This window comes from Macaca thibetana, chromosome 2, assembly GCF_024542745.1.
Source record: "Macaca thibetana thibetana isolate TM-01 chromosome 2, ASM2454274v1, whole genome shotgun sequence".
NCBI classification, from domain to species: domain Eukaryota; kingdom Metazoa; phylum Chordata; class Mammalia; order Primates; family Cercopithecidae; genus Macaca; species Macaca thibetana.
Window position 1 is genome coordinate 32,703,374 of NC_065579.1, and position 20,680 is coordinate 32,724,053.

General features: G+C 44.3%; 1 protein-coding gene across 2 annotated transcripts in view; it reads left to right on the forward strand.

Moving 5' to 3' along the window:
* The window catches only part of METTL6 (methyltransferase 6, methylcytidine), a 41,883-nt gene extending 33,582 nt beyond the window's left edge, over positions 1-8,301 (forward strand). The window contains exon 6 of one of the 2 annotated variants that reach the window (XM_050777675.1): positions 5,347-8,301. In XM_050777675.1, the coding sequence (XP_050633632.1) occupies positions 5,347-5,384 (38 nt within the window). In that variant the 3' untranslated portion in view covers positions 5,385-8,301. The other variant, XM_050777657.1, reaches the window with a different exon arrangement.
* Positions 8,302-20,680: the final 12,379 nt, after the last annotated feature.

Sequence of the window (20,680 nt, forward strand, 5' to 3'; positions counted from 1 at the left end):
GTTCGAGACCAGCCTGGGAAACGTAGCACAACCTACAACAAAAAACTTAGGAAAAAAAAAGGCCAGGTGTGGTGCCTCATGCATGTAATCCCAACACATTGGGAGGCTGAGCAGGGAGGATTGTTTGAGCCTAAGAGTTTGAGACAAGCCTGGGCAACACAGTGAGACCCCGTCTTTCTAAAAAAAAAAGTTAGCTGGGCATGGTGGCATGTGCCTATAGTCACAGCTACTTAGGAGGCTGAGGCGGGAGTGAAACTGCCATTGCAAAATTATAACTGAGACAGTGAAGGAGATCTGACCGAACCAACTCTATCTTCCTTCTAACCTCTAAGCTGTCTTTGTTCATTCCTGGGCGTAGGCTGAACTAACTTTGGGAGAAAAGTAGTTTATAATTTAAAACTTAGTTTATAGTTTAAAACAAAGATGACAACAGCCCTTTCCCAAAACAAACCCCCTTCTTGCCTGGGGACTAGACTGCCTTTGTAGGACTGAGAAACTAGCCACAAGATTAGAAATTATGGTTTAGGAGTCATACAGCTAGAGGCCACAAAGTTTTAACCCTCCTTAAACTGCTCCTAAGATCAGTGCTCAGATGTTTTGCAGACCCTGCACCTGAGGGATCAGCTGGCACCACCCGGATGGATAAACTGGCTCATCTGATCTTGTGGCTCCCACCCAGGAACTGACTCAGTGCAAGAAGACAGCTTCACCTCCCTATGATTTTATCTCTGACCTGACCAATCAGCACTCCTGGTTCACTGGCTTTCCCCTACTCACCAAGTTGTCCTTAAAAACTCTTATTTCCTGGCCAGGTGCAGTGGCTCACACTTGTAATCCCAGCACTTTGGGAGGCTGAGGTGGGATCACTTGAGAAGAGTTTGAGACCAGCCTGGCCAACATGGCAAAATCCCATCTCTACTAAAAATACAGAAATTTGCTGGGCATGGTGGCGTGTGCCTGTAATCCCAGCTACTGGGAGGGATGAGGTAGGAGAATCACTTGAACCCAGGAGGCGGAGGTTGCAGTGAGTGGAGATTGTGCCATTGCACTCCAGCCTGGGTGACAAGAGCGAAACTCCATCTCAACAACAACAACAACAACAAAACCTCTTATTTCCAAATACTTGGGGAGACTTATTTGAGTAATCATAAAACTCTGGTCTCCCACACAGTGGGTCTATGTGAATTACTCTTTCTCTACTACAGTTCTCCTGTCTTGATAAATTGGCTCTGTCTAGGCAGCAGGCAAGGTGAACCCATTGGGTGGTTACAGGAGGATCACATGAGCCCAGTAGGTCAAGGCTGCAGTGAGCTGTGACCACACCATTGCACTCCAGCCTTTGGGACAGAGCAAGATCCTGTCTCAAAATAAAATAAAATAAAATAAATAAAAAAAATCTTTTTTTCAAAGAGAACCATTTACAAGCTAATCTCTGTTCCCTGATCCATTCATTCTCCCTAGTAATCATTTATTGTACCTCAACATAATTACCTATATTTCCCTTCTACTCACTTCCCTCTCAAATAAGGCTATGTAAGTATCTGGGCCCCACTGGGATATTGAGTGATCACTCTGATTCTCCCCTGTGTACACATTAATAAGTTTTAATGCCTTTTTCCTACTAATCTGCATTTTGTGAGTTGATTTTTCAGTAAACCTTCAGAGGACAAAGGGGAAGTTTTTCCCTTGGCCCCTACTGTCAGAGGCATTTGAACCAAAGTGACTCCATCTTGAATAGGCGCTGGGTAAAATAAAGCTGAGACCTACTGGGCTGCATTCCTAGGAAGTTAGACATTCTTAGTCACAGGATGAGATAGGAGGTTGGCACAAGATACAAGTCACAAAGACCTTACTGAGAAAACATGATGCAGTAAAGAAGCTGGCCAAAATCTGCCAAATCCAAGATGGTAATGAAAGTGACCTCTGGTCATCCTCACTGTTCATTATGTTAGAGTCAGCAGTTAGGCAGCCATGAGCAGGGCAGGGGAGGGCCCCCTCTGCAGGAATGTCAGGTGACCATCAGATGATGGTCAGGCAGTTGTTAAACTGTCTCTCTAAAATAATTGGTTGCAGCAAGTGCTAGGGAAAGACAATCTCCCAATAGATAGAAAACACCTGAAACTAGCTGGGCACCATGGCTCATGCCTGTAATCCCAGCACTTTGGGAGGCTGAGGCAGGTGGATCACCTGAGGTCAGAAGTTCAAGACCAGCCTGGGCAACATGGTGAGACCTGCCCCCCATCTCTACTAAAAATGCAAAATTAGCCGGGTGTAGTGGTGCATGTCTGTAATCCCAGCTACTCAGGAGGCAAGGCTGGAGAATCGCTTGAACCTGGGGCCAGAGGTTTCAGTGAACTGAGATTGCACCATTGCACTCCAGCCTAGGTAACAAGAGTGAGACTCCATCTCAAAGAAAAAAGGGAAAGGAAACACCTAAAACTGGTAATCAGCAGCTTCCTGGTAAGATCTTTGGAGCTGGACAAGTGGGCTAAGGCATGTTCACTAAGAGGCAAAACAGCAGAGTTTAAGGGTATATGACCTTCCTCTGGGAACACTTGACTGGTAAGGGAAAACTGCCTCAGCTGAGCATGCGTACAACTTCAGTAAACACACTGCACATACAGACAGCCCACCCCAAGGGGAGAGTTAAGGGAAGAGAAGTAGAAACCCTGGAACCATACCCATTTATAAAACCTCAAGTCGAGGGCTGAACAGGGCACTTGGATCTCTCAAGTCACGCACTTAGCCCTCTTCAAAGTGGACTTTGCTTCCTTTCATTCCTGCTCTAAAACTTTTTAATAAACTCTCATTCCTGCTCTAAAAGTTGTCTCAGTCTCTCCCTCTGCCTTAAACCTACTTCTGCCCCTTGGCTGAATTCTGTCCTCCGAGGAAGCAAGTATCTAGTTGCTGCAGCCCCATGTGGATTTGCTGCTGGTAACAATTATATACTAGTTATGATGTATTAGCATGCTAAAAGACACTCCCACCAGCACCGTGACAACTTATAAATGCCATGGCAATGCCTGGAAGTTAACCTACATAGTCTAAAAAGGGGAGGAACCCTCAGTTCTGGAAATTGGCCACCCCTTTCCCAGAAAACTCATGAATAATCCACCCCATATGTAGCATATAAGCAAGAAATAACCATAAGTATACTCATAGAGCAGCCCATGCCTCTGCTCTGCCTATGGAGGAGCCATTCTTTTGTTTCTTTTCTTCTCTAATAAACTTGCTTTCACTTGGACTTGCCCCAAATTCTTTCTTGTGCAAGGTCCAAGAACCCTCTTTTGGGGTCTGGATTGGGACCCCTTTCTGGTAACACTACAATTCTAAGAGCTCTTTTTTATTGGTTCACCTATAGGAATAAACTGAGGCAAAATTAATATAAGCAGAGAGTTTATTTGGGCCAAATTTGAGGACTACAGCCCTGGAGACACAGATTCAAGTTAAGTTGCCCTGAATATATGCTGTGATTAGCAGCACTTACAAGTGGATTTTGTTTTTGTTTTTGTTTTTGTTTTGGAGACAGGGTCTTGTTATGTTGACCAGGCTGGTCTTGAACTCTTGACTTCAAGCAATCAACAAGTGGGGTTTTTTTGTTTTGTTTTGTTTTGTTTTTAGATGGAATCTTCTTTTGTCACCCAGGCTGGAATGCAGTAGTGCAATCTTGGCTCACTGCAACTTCTGCCTCCCAAGTTCAAGCAATTCTCCTGCCTCAGCCTCCCTAGCAGCTGGAATTACGGGTGTGCACCACCACGCCCAGCTATGTTTTGTATTTTTAATAGAGACAGGGTTTCCCCATGTTGGTCAGGCTTGTCTCGAACTCCTGACCTCAGATGATCCGCCCACCTCAGCCTCCTAAAGCACTGAGATTACAGTTGTGAGCCACCGCGCCTGGCCAATAAGTGGGTTTTTTTTTTTTTTTTTTGAGACGGAGTCTCGCTTTGTCGCCCAGGCTGGAGTGCAGTGGCCGGATCTCAGCTCACTGCAAGCTCCGCCTCCTGGGTTTATACCATTCTCCTGCCTCAGCCTCCTAAGTAGCTGGGACTACAGGCACCCGCCACCTTGCCCCGCTAGTTTTTTGTATTTTTTTTTTTAGTAGAGACGGGGTTTCACTGTGTTAGCCAGGATGGTCTCGATCTCCTGACCTTGTGATCTGCCCGTCTTGGCCTCCCAAAGTGCTGGGACTACAGGCTTGAGCCACCGCGCCTGGCCAACAAGTGGATTTTTAAAGGAAAAAAGAAGGGGCAGTTCCTAAATTGAACATAAACTACTAATTGGCATATATTGTTCCTTGTATCACAAATTCCAGGAACATGAAGATAATGGGTGAGGGTCATATTGTGCAACTTGTGATAGTATTTTAGGTAATTTATCAGTCAGTCTGGAAACTACATGGAAGGAAAGAAAGAACAAAATGTCTTTAAACAATTGTTCCTAGGCACGGCTCTCTGGGGAGGGGTGGGTGTGACTGAAGATTCATTCTCTGAAGATTCCGTCTCTCTGGGCCTGATAAATTTTGCATACCACACATTTTTCAGACTTCTCTGAGCTACTTCTCTTTCTCACTTCAGTGTTCATTTTAAAAATAGTAACCTATTATTTCACAGATGCAATGTCTTATTGCTCTAAAGCATGCATAACAGTAGAGAAGGGGTCTTTAAGAGGGGCAGCAGTTGTCCCCCAAGGGGGCAAAAATTGGTTCTTTTGGGATTGACAAGAGAATCTTTTATATCACAGTGATCTGTGGCCTTCAAAAACTCAACCCTATCCAACAAAATCATATTCATTCTTCTAGAGTTGAAGTGTCTTTGCCTGGGCTGGAGTGCAGTGGCGTGATCATAGCTCATCTCAGCCTGGAACTCCTGGGTTCAAGTGGTCCTCCTACCTCAGTTTCCCGAGTAGCTGAGACTACAGGTGTGTGCCATCACACCCAACTAATTTTTTTTTTTCTTGTAGACAGGTGGTCTCGCTATGTTGCCCAGGCTGGTCCTGAACTCCTGGCCTACAGCGATCCTCCTGCCTTGGCCCCCCAAAGTGCTGAAATTACAGGTGTGAGCAACTGCACCCAACTTCTTGTCCATTAATATTTAATTTCTCTCTGCGTAGTCTCGTTTCCTCTATTTTTTCCTTTCTTTCCTGTTTTGATCTCTATCTTTATTAGGGGCTTTTCTCAGATGTGTGGTGACCCTTGGTTTTCCATTCATATTTTTTTTTTAATGTGGAGCTAAAAGGCTGCTTGGAAGCTCTGAGCACATGAGGTGGAGTTGTCAACATGGGCTTCCTTTTATTTATTTATTTTTACTTATTTTGTTTTCTTTGATCTCTGTTTTGTTTCTTTTTCAGGTCTCAGACAAAAATCTGGAACGTGGGCTTCTTCGTAGCTTATTTGGCTGGGCTTTTGTATTATATGAACCACAGAAAATAATCTTCCAGTATGGTATTGTTTTCAATATAGTACCTCAACCCCAATTTTGCCTGGTATCCCTTTATCCAGAGACCTTTTGTTTTCAACTTACAGTCTTATTCTGGGGTGGGGGATGTACAGTCTGGCTGTGTGGACTTGCAGGAGAGATTTAGGGTTCTAACTACTTCTTACTGACTTCCAAGTAATCCTCCTGTATTCAGTCTTATATGCACCCTCACTTATACTAGATGTAGCTGGTACTACCAAAGCCTGGTCACAAAACTCTATGGGAGTCTCAATGCAAGTTGAGTTGCTTCTTAACTTTCACCCCTGCTGGCTTAAAACTCAGCTTCATAAGCCTGCTAAGTCAGTTGCTATTTATCCTGTTTTCCAGCCCTTCAATTTTTTAAATGAAAATTTGTATTTTTAATTGACAAATAATAATTATATATATTTATGGGATAAATATGATGTTTTGATATTAATAGATGTATACATTGTGGAATGATTATATGAAGCTAATTAACATATCCCTCTCCTCACGTACTTCTTTTTCTTTGTATTGAGAACATTTAAAATCTATTCTTGGCCAAGCATGGTGGTTCACACCTGTAATTCCAACACTTTGAGAGGCCAAGGCAGGAAGATTGCTTGAGCCCAGGAATTCAGGGGTTCCAGACACCAGCCTGGGCAACATAGCAAGACCCTGTCTCTGATGAAAAAAAATAAAAGTAAAAATAAATGTTTAATTTTAAAAAATTATTATTGTTATTATTTTTACAATTTTGAAACTGTAGGGGCCAGGAAAAAATTTCCCCTTTATTCTCTGAAGAATCACTAAAAAATCACTCACAAAATGCAGATTAATAGGAGCAATGGCATAAAAACTTAGTAATTGTTTTCCTTGTTGGATCCCTCAGGTCTTTATATAGATAGGGAAAAGGTTTCTTCTGGCATCTGTTGATTGCTAAGGACATTTAGTTCAAAATACTCATTATACCAGGGAGCCATATTTGGGGGTAAAATTCCAGGTGCTCCTTCAAAATGTACATTATTATTGACTATGGTCACCATGTACAATAGATCTCAAAAACTTATTCCTCCTGGCTAACTGAAATGTGTGCCCTTTGTTCAACATCTCCCCTACTCCCCTCCTCCCACTGGTGGTTACCAGTACAATGGTAACCACCATTCTACTTTCTGCTTCTATGAGCTCAACTTTTTAAAATTCCACATATAAGTGAAATCGTGATATTTGTCTTTCTGAATCTGGCTTATTTCACTTAGCATAATATCTTCCAGGTTCATCCATGTTGTCGCAAATGATAGCATTTCCTTATTTGTAATGTTCCCTCAAATTTAATCAATTGTATGGGGTTTATGTGATAAAAAATCCTTCTGCTGTCATTTTCGTGGGGTTTCCAGAAGGAGCCTAAATAGGTACATGTGCTTAGTCTCTCTCTTTTTTTTTTTTTTTTTTTTTCTGTTTGAAGACAGGTCTCCCTCTGTTGCCAGGCTGGAGTGCAGTGGCCTGATCATGACTCATTGCAACCTCTGCCTCCCAGGCCCAAGCAATCCTCCTACCTCAGCCTCCAAGTAGCTGGGACTGCAGGTGTGTGCCACCATGTGTGGCTAATTTTATTTTTGTAAAGACAGAGTCTCCTTATATTGCGCAGGCTGGTCTCAAACTCCTGGGCTCAAGATCCTCCTGCCTCTGCCTCCCAAAGTGCTGGGATTACAGGCATGAGCCATGGTGTCTAGCCTAGCCTGTCATCTTTAAACAATTGGGTTGGGAAGGAAAAGGTAGCACATAGATATTGATAGATTATTGAAGCAGAAATAGATTAGCATAATTGTCCATTGTAAAGGGGCTGAATGATCTGGAGAAATGGAGGCAACTCAGGAAAACTGAACTTGGTGATGTGTGCTTAGCACTAATGAAAAGTGGCCGGGCACAGATGCTCATGCCTATAATCCCAGCACTTTGGGAGGGTGAGAGGGAGTATAATTTGAGGTCAGGAGGTCAAGGTTGCAGTGAGCCATGATTGTGCCACTGTTCTGCCTGGGCAGCAGAGTGAGACCCCAACTCTTTAGGGAAAAAAAAAAAAAAAAACCCCAGAACCAAAGAAATGTTAGTTCCAGGGATTCCCAGGGACATAGGCAGGGTCCAAGAATGATGCTGAGTTAAGGTTAGGTGGCTGTTCAGAGAGCTACTTCAACTTGTGTCCCATATTATGGATCAAGGACCTTAAAAATAGCCATAGTTTTTTTGTTGTTGTTGTAGTAACTCAATTTGTAGGATTGTTTCCTAAGAGATAATCTGACATGTTCAAGGACTTCTTCACAAAGATGTTCATTAGCTGCATTATTTATAGTACCAAACATTAGAAATAGTCTAAACCAGAGATCAGCAAGCTATGGCTATAACAGTGACAAGGAGGCCTAGCATGACCAACTCCATTTTGCTCCTAACCCCCCTGCAGTGATAACCTGTATCTTTTAGGTTAATTGCTTTTGCTTATCTCTGCACATAGGCCAAGCTAACTATAGGAGGAATTTAGTTTATAGTTTAAAGTAAGGATGGTAATAGTACCTCCCCCAAAACTAACCCCTGAGGAGATAAGGAGGATGTATACAAGTAATAATGTTATGTTAAAGATTCACAAGAGCATTGTGACCTGACCAAGGACAAGGTTTCACCACCTTCTTGGACCCTTGCTGCCACCCCGATGTCTGTGATCACTGGCCACTTCTTGACCTCAACTCCTTCCCTCTTCCCCTCACATAAAAGGAGCCTGAAATTTGTATTGACTTAAAATGGTTCTTTAGGACACTACTCTTCCATTTTCTTGGTTTGCTGGCTCTCTGAATCAAAGTCACTTTCCTTGCCTCAACCCCTTGTCTCTTGATGTATTAGATGTCATGCAGTGAGTGGTACACACTTTGGACTCAGTTACATGACCCACAGAATCATGCAGTCCTTTTATTTTGGTAAAGTTGTGTTAAATACGGCACACCCGTGTATGTATTGTTTATAGCTTATGGCTTCTTTCATGCTACAAGGGCAGAGACTATATGGCCAATAAAGCCTAAAATATTTACTATCTGTACCTTTTTTTTTTTTTTTTTTTTTTTTTTTTAGAGAAAGGGGGTCTTGCTATGTTGCCCAGGTCGGTCTCAAACTCCTGGACTCAAGTGATCCTCCTGCCTCGGCCTCCCAAAGTGCTGGGATTACAGGTGTGAGCTACCGCGCCTGGCTATCTGGACCTTTAAGGAAGTTTGTTGGCCCCAGTTTAGATGACTGGTACGGGAATGGTCAAGCTAAGATATAGCCATATGATGGAACAGAATGTAGTCAATGAACATTGTGTCTAGGAAAAAAAATGCTTTCAACATTTTAATAGAATGTTCACATTATAATGTTAAGTTAAAAAAAGCTAGATATAAAATTATACAATCTGTTCTGAACTATATAAAAATATGTACAGAAAAATACACTGGCAAGAAATTTAGTATCATAAAATATTTTCTTTTTATTTCTTTTCTTCTTTTTTTCTCCCCAAGACAGAGTCTCACTCTGTCCCCCAGGCTGGAATGCGGCGGTGTGATCTTGGCTCATTGCAACCTCCGCCCCGCCAGGTTCAAGCTATTCTCCTGCCTCAGCCTCCTGAGTAGCTGGGACTACAGGCACGTATCACCATGCCCAGCTAATTTTTGTATTTTTAGTAGAGACGGGGATCTCACCATATTGGCAAGGTCTTGAACTCCTGATCTCAGGTGATCCACTCCCCCTCGGCCTCCCAAAGTGTTGGGATTACATGCGTGAGCCACTGCACCTGGCCTAAAATATTTTCATTTAGTTTTTTGTTGTTGTTAGAGAGACAGGGTCTTGCTCTGGCACTCAGGCTGGATTTCAGTGGTGCAATCATTTCGCACTGAAGCCTTGACTCCTGGACTCAAGAAATTGTCCCACCTCAGTCTCCTGAGTAGCTAGGGCTACAGGCACACACCAGCTAATTTTTACTGTTTTTTGTAAGATGGGGTCTCATTATGTTGCCCAGACTGGTCTTGAACTTCTGGCTTCTTTCATCACATACTTCTGATTAAAAAAAAAAAAAAGAACTCCTGGCTTTGCCGGGCGCGGTGGCTTCCGCCTGTAATCCCAGCACTTTGGGAGGCTGAGGCGGGCGGATCACCTGAGGTCAGGAGTTCCAGACCAACATGTCAAAACCCTGTCTCTACTAAAAATAAAAAAAATTAGCCAGGCATGGTGGCACATCCCTGTAGTCCCAGCTACTTGGGAGGCTGAGGCAGGAGAATCGTTTGAACCAGGAGGTGGAGGTTGCAGTAAGCCGAGGTTACAGTAAGTCAAGATTGTGTCACTGTACTCCACTGGGTGACAGAATGACACTGTCTCAAAAAAAACAAAAAAACAAAAAACTCTTGGCTTCAAGTGAGCCACCTGCCTCAGCCTCCCAAAGTGCCGTGATTACAAGCATAAGCCGCCACACCTGGCCATAAAATATTAGTACTTTTCTGTACAACAACCAGGTCAGAGATAGAACTTTGTATGGGGAGAATTCCTCCTGCTGCGACATGGTCTGTGCCCTACAAACGTAAGTGTCAGCACAAGGCAAGGGAACAACAGGAAAAGGGAAAGGGCAACACCAATAATTCAGTCGTTTCTGTAGTGACAGTCAAGAGCTGCCCAAACTTGAGGGAGCTCCGAGAGTAAGATGACCGACCATCTGGGTTTGCTGACACTGTCTTGACTTTAGCATGGCAGCCACACATGGCAGGAAGCCCCTTAGTGTGGGGTTCCCACAGTTGGCCACCCTACAACCATGCTGTACCACCCACACACACCATTACATAGCCTTGGTTGACCTTTGCAAAGTACCTGAGAATGGATTTGTCTCTTGTTAGACACTTCTCCAGTGAACAGTTGGGTGGAACACCATTAATCAATGAGTGCTTTTGTGCAAAACAGAAAAGGGGCCTGCTCTGGGCAAATGCAGGCCTCATAGCTTGGTGAAACACCTTTGGTAGTAGGCAGCCTTCTGTTAGGCCCTAGCTAGAGCACACAGCTCGTCAAGCAGAGCCACGGCTGGAATTCAGGACCCTGTTCTCTTAGCAGGCACCTTCGTACAGTGCACAAACCACACAATTGCAGGCAGCAGACCTGCCACTCAGACTCCAGAGGGATCTGCTCCCTGTCCCAGGTGCCTCTAACATCCACAGTGCCAGGAAACACAAAACTCTTTCTTGAGCACTGAGTTATGTATTTTTGTCTAGGGACTGTGCCTGCTGTGTCTGTGAAATCCAAAATAAACACCGGATTTTTAATTTTTTCCCACAGAATAAGGACCTACTGGAAATAGATGAAAAAGACATAAAAAGACATCTGGAGGGGAAACATTGAAGCCAAGAATGAGACTGGAGGTGGAATTCAGCCCTTTTATTTTTATTCTCTGATTCCAAAAAGGAACCCACTGGACTGCAGGAGCATGGCGACCACCCTGTCTCTTTACAGCAGCCCCGTGCTCATGGGCTCATGGGTGGTGCTGTAAAGGCCCTCTTTCCAGCCACTCCATCTTCAATGTTGTCACTGCCCGTTCTCTCACTCCTCCTTCTGGGTGTCTGACAAAATGTTCATTAGATGTTTAAAATATGTTTTCTGAGTCTTTTCTATTCCTCTGCACATCCCATCTTTTTGTCTCTTGGAAAGGAGGTAGGAGACCAGCAGGACTTGTCTTCTAGTCACAACTCTGCTGACCCAAGAAGACGGTCCACACAGGATGAAGTGAAGAGACCGGCGGAAACCAGCAGATGGCGACAAAAGCAATCCCTAGCCGCCCTCATTGCTCATTAGCATTGGACACGCCCACAACGCCATCCATGACAGTTTACAAATGCCATGGCAACGACCCGGAAGTTACTGCCTCTTTCCATGACAACAAATTTTCTGGGTCATTGCCTTGGAAAGGCGCAGTAACTTCCCAGATCTTTCTAAATAATTGGCCCTCAATTTACATTAGCTTGCCCCTTAATTTGCAAGTAATTGAAAGTGGGTACAAGTAGATAGAGTTGTCAACAGCCCACACATTGCAAACTCTGGGCTCATTGCCTACAAGTTACCCCTGCTCTGCAAGGAGAGGTGCTATTCATATAAGATTGCTGTTTAACACCACAGGCTTGTCCTTAAATTCTTTCCTGGGTGAAGCTGAGAACCCTTCAGAGCTAAGCCCCAATTTTGGGGCTCACTGTCCTGCAGCAGAATTACGTTCTTCAGTCCTGTTTCCCAATTCCCTACTTCCCTCTTCAGTTTTATATTTTTTGTCGTTAAACCTATCTGCTGAAGTTAGCTTGTAAGCATTTATATATGTATGTACACATGTATGTATGTTTGTTATTGCATTTTTCCCTAGAAGTTCTGTCTGGTTATTTTAAAAATAGACTACGTAGACCAGGCGTGGTGGCTCAAGCCTGTAATCCCAGCACTTTGGGAGGCCAAGGCAGGCGGATTGGTCAGGAGTTCGGGACCAGCCTGACCAATATAGTGAAACCCCATCTCCACTACAAATACAAAAATTAGCTGGGTGTGGTGGCACGTGCCTGTAATCTCAGATACTCAGGAGGCTGAGGCAGGAGAATCACTTGAACCCTGGAGGCGGAGGCTACAGTGAGCCGAGATCGTGCTACTGCACTCCAGCCAGAATGACAGAGTGAGACTCTGTCCCAGAAAAAAAAAAAAATAATAATAAATAGACTACGTTGCTTTTCATAGTTTCCAATTCATTGAATATATCCACAAGTTTGCCTTAAAAAAATTCAGGCTGACTCTGGGTGCACTGCCTATGAGTTATCTCTGCTCCACAGGGTTAACTGTAATCTATAAATAAAAATAAAATGAAATAAAATAAATTCAGCCTATTTGTTTAAAAAGTCTACATCTGATAATTCAATATTTGAACTCTTTATGGATCTCTTTCTATTATTTGTCTTTTTTCCCTGCCAATTGCCAGTCTTGTACTTTATCAGTTATCTACGACTGTGTGTTGGACAGTGCTTTGAGGTTTTTTGTTTTGTTTTGTTTGGGAGTCTCCTTCTGTTGCCCAGACTAGGGTGCAATGGCTTGATCTCGGTTCACTGCAACCTCTGCCTCCTGGGTTCAAGATATTCTCCCACCTCAGCCTCCCAAGTAGCTGGAACTACAGATGCCCACCACTGCACCTGGCTAATTTTTTGTATTTTTAGTAGAGACGGGGTTTTGCCTTATTGGCCAGGCTGCTCTCGAACTCCTGACCTCAGGTTATCCACCCCCGCTCAGCCTCCCAAAGTGCTGGGATTATAGGCGTGAGCCACCGCACCCAGCCTAGACACTGCATTTGAAAAACTATGTGTAGAAATTATTTGAGGTCTATGTTGAAGGTACTTTCCTTCAGAAAGTCTTTACATTTGCTTCTTTGAGGCGTCTAGGGGTATAATAATCTCAAAGCACCCTAAACCAGGTTCAAGGCTTGATATTCCCTGACCCAAACAATTAGCAATGTCTGTCATATAAGTAAATAAATGAAGAATATAAAAGACACTTACAAAGCAGCTCAAACGCTCCCAAATCAGAGACAATAGTGTCAACAGAGGTCAGTTACTGGGGCCCCATATTCTCACCTGATCAGTAAGAGCTAATAACGAGTCCTCTAGGCATAGCCAAAGGGCTTGTTGGGTACAAAGATCTGGCATCATAATGTGATGTGAAAGTTATAGGTGGACTGGCCAATGTGTCAATCCATTGGACTGGAGAGGAGTGTTGAATTTAGGTTTAAGACTTTTCTTATTTTAATGTCAATGCTGTGTTATCTGTATTATCTTAAAAGAATCACTTGCTCTCTCTGGGCCTTGGTTTGTCCGTCTATGAAGCAATGGGATTGCACCGCATCAGTGTTTCCCAAATTTTAATGTTCACCTGTGCCCTGGGGAGCTTGTTAAACTGTAGTTTTGATTCAGTAAGTCTGGGATGGACTCTGAGAGTCAGTGAGTGTATCTAAGAAGCTCCCAGCTGATTCTAGCAGTCCCGCTCTGTGGGCCACACCTGGAGTAGAAAAGTTTTACATAAACTCTACCTTCCTCTCCTGTAGAAGTCTAGGCAAATAGGGACCTCTCTGGAGGCCCACTGATTAAACAAATCCCCTCCCCAACCGGATCAGTCTGCCTCATGTTTCAGAACTGGATTCCTGTCTCACATCCTCTAGTCCTCTAGAAAGCCTTGCCTGGTGTCTTTGCTTGCAGGGCGTCCCACCAACAGCCTGACCCTAAGCGCTGTGAGCATGCCTCTGTCATATTGCACTGTTGTCACCTGCCCAGTGTCATGTCCCCAGTACTACTACAGTGCTGGGCACATAATTGGAACTCAATAATTATTTGTGGTATAAGTAAATGGAATAACAAACCAAAGTAAGTTATAACTAGAGGTGGGAGTCAGGGGTGACTCAGCATATTCCTGACCAGGGCTTAAAAATGTCAGATCTCTGGACTGGGCACGGTGGCTCACACCTGTAATCCCGGTACTTTGGGAGGCCAAGGCAGGCAGATCCCTTGACATCAGGAGTTTGAGATCAGCCTGGCCAACATGGTGAAACCGTCTCTACTGAAAATATAAAAATTAGCCGGGTGTAGTGGCGCATGCCTTTGGTCCTAGCTACTCGGGAGGCTGAGGCACGAGAATCGCTTGAACCCAGGAGGTGGAGGTTGCAGTGAGCTGAGATAGTGCCACTGCACTCCAGCCTGGGCAACAGAGCAAGACTCTCAAAAAAAAAAAAAAAAGTCAGGTCTCTGTTTACTCTCAGAGTTGGAGATATCAGCTCGGCTCCTGTTATGGACTAAATTGTATCCCTTGTTCATAAATTGAAGCCCTAACCTCCTATCCCCCATGACTCTATTTGGAGATGATGGAGTCCTAATCCTCCAGGACTGGCATTCTTGTAAAAGAGGAAGATGCACCTGGGATGCACATGCACAGGGAAAAGGCCGAACGAGGACACAGCTGGAAGGAGACTGTGTGCAGGTCATGGAGGGGGCCTCAGGAGAAGCCAAACCTGCCTTCATCTTGGATTTTCAGCCTCCGGAAGTGTGAGAAAACAAATTTCTGTTGTTAAAGCCACCTAGACCATGGCATTTTGTTATGGCAGTTCCGGCTGACTAATATAGCTCCTGACCTGAGAGTGGAATGGGAGCCTCTGGTGTCTAGGCTTCTCTGCCTGAACAGAAGACTTTCTGACCTCCTGGAGCGGGTGCTCAGCTCCGTTCAGCTGTTCCTCTGAGGCAGGAGAGGAGATTCTCCTCTGGGCTAGTTTCGTTGGGAAGACTAGAGAAAAAGGGCTCTTCCAGATGGAATTTGTGACACCCCCAGCACTGCTGATTATTCTTGGTGGGACATGTCTGAATTCTAAAACTTGACCTTCAGGTACCGCATTCTTGCCTGTTCACTTCCTCCTAGTAACTATACCCAGTATTGTCTATGGCTATTCCTGCCTTTCCACATTCTCTTATTTTTTTGGAGATGGGGTCTCACTATGTTGGCCAGGCTGGTCTCAAACTCCTAGGCTCAAGGCGATCCTCCCACCTTGGCCTCCCAAAGTGCTGAGATTACAGACGTGGGTCATCACACCCGGCCCACATTCTCTCCTGTATCCCAAACTTCCTTGTCAGCTGGGTTCCTTGCGAGGTAGGTTCTGCTAGTGGAAGGCACTTACATGAAGTTGGTTGGAAGGTGGGAGGGAGAGGCCATTTTTTTTCTGTGTGTGACATTTATCAGTAGGTTTGTAGGCAATCATGGGCCCTGCAACAGTAGGGTACTGGGGCGAGGGCAGCAGGGGTGGCTCTGGGTAAGTAAGGGCCCCAGTGGCTCTGGTGGCTGTTTCAATAGCACGAACAGGTGGACTCTTGGCTGCCTGCCCAATGGGAAAGGCAGTGATTGTCGTGGGAGTGGCAGCATCAGCAACACTACAGATACATTTGTTGTAAGCTCATGCACTCTGGGTAAAAACTATTCTCTCCTTTTTGTCCCTCCAGCCCAGTGGGGGTTCCAGAAGCTTCCTACAATCATTGGTTTTTTAATAGCATCACTTTCCCCCAGGGTCACGGAGAAAAGCTGTGAACATCACAAAAATGGTCTGAATATAGAAGACCTTGAATGCCAGGTAAGCACCACGTCTGCACATCATTCACATCCAGTGACTGTGCTTGAATTACTGAAGTGCAGGGGGTGTGGTAGTAACGAAGGGGTGACATGCCTTGTATCCCTGATTGGATGCCCTGATGCCCTGGTTCTAATCTTAACCTCTCCACTCTGCATAGGTGAATGATGTGCCTCTCTGGGCCTCAGTTTCTCCGTGTGTAAAATACTGTGATTGAATCACATAGTTGTTAAGCATAGTCCAGCTCTGAAACTATTCTCGGATTAGCTCTTTAGTGACGTACTTTAACAGAATCTTCTGGAGTCAGCAACAACTCAAAATAGGTGAAATAATTGGAGTAATTGAAGCTCACTGACTGAATGTTTGTCACCCCTCCATACCCCACCTCCCCGCCAAACTCACCTGATGAAGGCCTAACCCCCAGTGTGGCTGTCTCTGGAAATAAGGTTTTGAAAGAGGTGATTAAGGTGAAATGAAGTGAGGTCACAAGGATGGACCCTGATCTGATACTAGTAGTATCCTTATAAAAAGTGGAAGAGGCCAGGCATGGTGGCTCATGCCTGTAATCCCAGCACTTCGGGAATCCAAGGCAAGCAGATCACTTGAAGTCAGGAGTTTGAGACCAGCCTGGCTGATATGGCAAAACCCTGTCTCTACTAAAAATATAAAAATTAGGCAGTCATGGTGGTGGGCATGGTGGTGGGCGCCTGTAGTCCCATGTACTTGGGAGGCTGAGGCAAGAGAATCACTTGAACCTGGGAGGCGGAGGTTGTAGTGAGCCGAGATTGCACCACTGCACTCCAGCCTGGGCAACAGAGTGAGACTCCATCTCAAACAAAAACAAAAAGTGGAAGAGACATGAGATCTTTCTCTCCTTGTGTGCGCATTCAGAAGAAATACCATGTGAGGAAATAGTGAGAAGGTGGCCATCTGCAAGCCAGGAAGGGAGCCTTCACCAGAAACCGAACACTGCTGGAACCTTGAACCAGTAGAAAATAAATGTCTATTGTTTAAGCCTACTCAGCCTGTGGCATTTTGTTATGGCAGTCCTAGCAAACAGGGGTGTTTGGCAAGGCCTCAAACTGGAAGCTTAAAGACAGTCGGCCCACAGATGTTTGGTTTGGTTGACTTAATTTCTTTTTCTTCTCTCTTTTTTTTTTTTTTTCTTTTGAGAGGGAGTTTCGCTCTTGTTGTCCAGGCTGGCGTCCGGATCTCAGTTCACCACAACCTCCATCTCCCAAGTTCAAGTGATTCTCCTGCCTCAGCCTCCTGAGTAGCTGGGATGACAGGCATGCGCCACCACACCCAGCTAATTTTGTATTTTTAGTAGAGACGGGGTTTCTCCATGTTGGTCAGGTTGGTCTCGAACTCCCGACCTCAGGTGATCCACCCACCTTGGCCTCCCAAAGTGCTGGGATTACAGGCATGAGCCACTGTGCCCAGCCAATTTCTTTCTTTCCTTCCTTTTTCTTTTCTCTTTTTTTTTTTTTTTTTTAAGAGACAGAGTCTCACTGTCACTCAGGGTGGAGTGCAGTGGTATGATCTTGGCTCACTGCAACTTGACTTTCTGGGCTCAAGCAATCCTCCCATCTCAGCCTCCCAAGTGACTGGGACTACTGGCAAGCAGGTGCCACTGCACCTGGCTAATTTTTTGTATTTTTTTTTTTGTAGAAATGAGGTTTTGCAATATTGTCCAGGATGGTCTCCAACTCCTGGGCTCAAGCAATCTGCCTACCTCAGCCTCCCAAAGTATTGGGATTACAGATGTGAGCCACTGCACTTGACAAATATTTTTTAAACTTTGAATTTGAATGCTTAATAATTGCAGATGTGAGACAATTTTTAAAAAAGTAAGAGGTTATTCAATGTCCCTCTGACAGCATATTTGAAAACCAAGAGAAACAGATTTCTCACAAAACATATAATACCAAAATTGACAGAGGAAAAAGTGGAAAATTTCAAGGGACTAAGTTCTACAGAAGAGATGGAAAGGTAGTAAGATTGGATACTGAAGAAAGTACCAAGATGAAATGACTGAATAGCTGAATTTTATGTAACCTTTAAAGCACGGATAATTACAATGTTAAATCAAGTCCTTGCTACTCAGATTGTGGTCCATAGACCAGCAGCAGTGGTATCACTGGGAGCTTGTTGGAAATGCAGAATCTCAAGCTTGCCCCAGACCTACTAAATGAGACTCTGTATATTAACAGGATCCCTAGATGATCTGTGTGCACATTAATGTTTGACAAGCACTGGACTAGGCTGCTAGTTCTCAACCTTGGCTGTACATTGGAATAATCTATGGAGTTTTTAAAAAGTACTAGTATTTGGGTTTCACCCTCAGAGATTCTGATTATTGCTCAGGTGCATGGCCTAGCATCTGCATTTTACAATACTCCGTACGTAATTAAGAATCAGAGATTTAAACTGGACCATACAAAAATATGAAAGGCTTTAAGAAATAAAGCTGACAAAGAATGTGACATAGTAATTACAGTAACACATTACTGTAAAATACAGTAATGACAAAAATAATACAACAAGATCAAGCACAGTTTATTCCAGGAATACAAGCAGTAGCATGCTGGATTCACAACTAGCTATCTGAGAAAGAAGAAAACAGCCCCAATTTATAGCATTTGCCAATTCCCATGGTGTAAATACTCCCATCACAGCCAATTTTAAGCTACCAGCATGACCTCAACAACTTTAAAAAATTCCTGAAAATTTAATAATTGACTGTCACCTGGTAAGAGCCAGCTACAGCACACCGCTAGAGGCTGATTCAAAATTAGGAAATCCACCGATGAATCCATTCTGTTAATACATTAAAGAAGTAAAACCAGGCCAGGCATGGTGGGTCGTGCCTGTAATCCCAACACTTTGGGAGGCTAAGTGGGAGGATCACTTGAGCCCAGGAGGTTGACACCAACCTAGGCAAGGGAGACCTCACCTCCACAAAAAATAAAATAAAATAAATTAGCCAGGTGTAATAGTGCATGCCTGTAGTCCCAGCTTCTCAGGAGGCTGTGGCAGAGGGATACTTGAGCCTGGGAGTTTGAGGCTGCAGTGAGCTGTGATTGTGGCATTGCACTGCAGGCTGGGTGACAGAACCAGACCTTGTCTCAAAAAAAAAAAAAAAAAAAAGAAGGAAGTAAAACCACATTATCATATCACAAATGTTTAGGATTTGAGGCCTTCTGTAGATTTGATCTCCACTTTGGCACAGACATCATCATGCTATATCATCTCTCACCCAGCTGGCTGCACCTATTCCCTGACTCGCTGGTCCCCATGGCATGTGAGTTTGTGACACCTGCTTTACTGCCAAGTCAAATCTAACCTAGTCTTATCCCCTAGTATTCCAGGCAAGGCCTAGACTTGATCATGTCCTTTTTAGGTAGATGATGAAGATGTTATTGTCACTTCCTCATCTTTCAGCAGGCAGAGCTGGCAGAGGAAACGGTGCTACTTCCTTAATCCATGGATACACTGCTTCAGACAAGGTTGCCCTTTCTCAACTCTGAAAGGAACGGAAGAGAAAGGCAGGGGCCCACCTAGTGTGCCTGGGAAACACAGGGGTGGGTTTCCTGTTCCTGCAAATGTTCCTGGCGTGCCTTTAGATCCCCCGTGGTTCACCCACTCTGCCCTGCATTTCCTTACCTCCTTGGCTTAATCATGCCAGTTTCTGCTTCTAGAATGCTGAGCCTCTAATATCTTTCTGGTAAGTTCCCTTTTTGTTCAGATATCCAACGTCAATTTTCATTGCTTCTGAACTGGACTGTGATGGAGCAACTGTGGAAGCAGGGGTCTGGCTGGGAGGTTCTGCTGAGGCCAGAGACAATGGACCACAGAAAACCATCTGGTGATGCGAGGCTGTGCTTAACCATCGAAGTCATTCCTCAAAGACATCTCCACAGTCAGAACCTATTGCTGCAACCCAGATACATAGCAATTACTTACCAGAAAAAAACATTTGTGCTGAAACAATAGTAATTACAGGGCAACCCCTCTCATGCCTTCCTTGCTAACTCCTGATTGCCCTAACAATTAACTCCTACAAGCAAGTGATCTGCTCAGCCCACCTGCTCTTGCATTACAGGATGTTTGAATTTCTCAAGGCCAATGCTGCTCTTGTGCGTGACTCCCTCCCCCAGTATTGTAGACTTTCATTACCAACTTGTTATTATACAGTATCAGAGGCGTGGGGATCAGATAGATTCTTGGAGGTAAGTTTCACGTGCTACAACCTATTTGATCCTCTTCACATAACTTATCTCAAATCCTTTACTAGTCTAGACAAGTGTTTTCACTCACTCATGGATCCATTTATCCATCCAATAGACACAATTGTTGAATTCCCACTTTGTGCCACATCCCATGATGGGTAGGAGCTGGAGATACTGAGGCAAAAGTCAAGATCATACCCTCCAGTGGGGAGTGGCTATCTGCAGATTTCCTCATGAATGGCTGTTTAGTGGGCACCAATGCCACCCTTAGTTTGTAGACCACAGAACTCTACTTCTTTTCTCTTAGAAGAAAGGAAGCAAAAATTTACATTGATTGAGTATTTACTCCGTCAGATACTAATTAAGATGCTTCTACATACCCTACCTCCTTCAGTTTTCACGGCAGCCTGGGAAGTGGTGATGATGGTTCTGATTTTCATTGATGAGTATATTAAGACTGGGAGAGGTTACACTGTTTGCCTAGTATTATCTAGTCAGTAACAGAGCTAGGACTGAAGGCAGCCTGCTTGACTCAAAAATCCATGCTCTTTGCCCAGCACCATAATTTAAATTTACAGAGGTATATCAAACTCAAACAGAAGAGAAGGCGGGGTGCAGTGGCTCATGCCTGTAATCCCAACACTTAGGGAGGCAGAGGCAGGAGGTTTGCTTGAGCCCAGGAGTTTGAGACCAGCCTGGGCAACATGGCAAAACGCTGTCTCTACAAAAAAATACAAAAATTGGCTGGGCATAGAGGCGCGTGCCTGTAGTCCCAGCTACTTGGGAGGCTGAGGTGGGAGGATCAGTTAAGCCCCGGGAAGTGAAGGTTGCAGTGAGACCCTGTT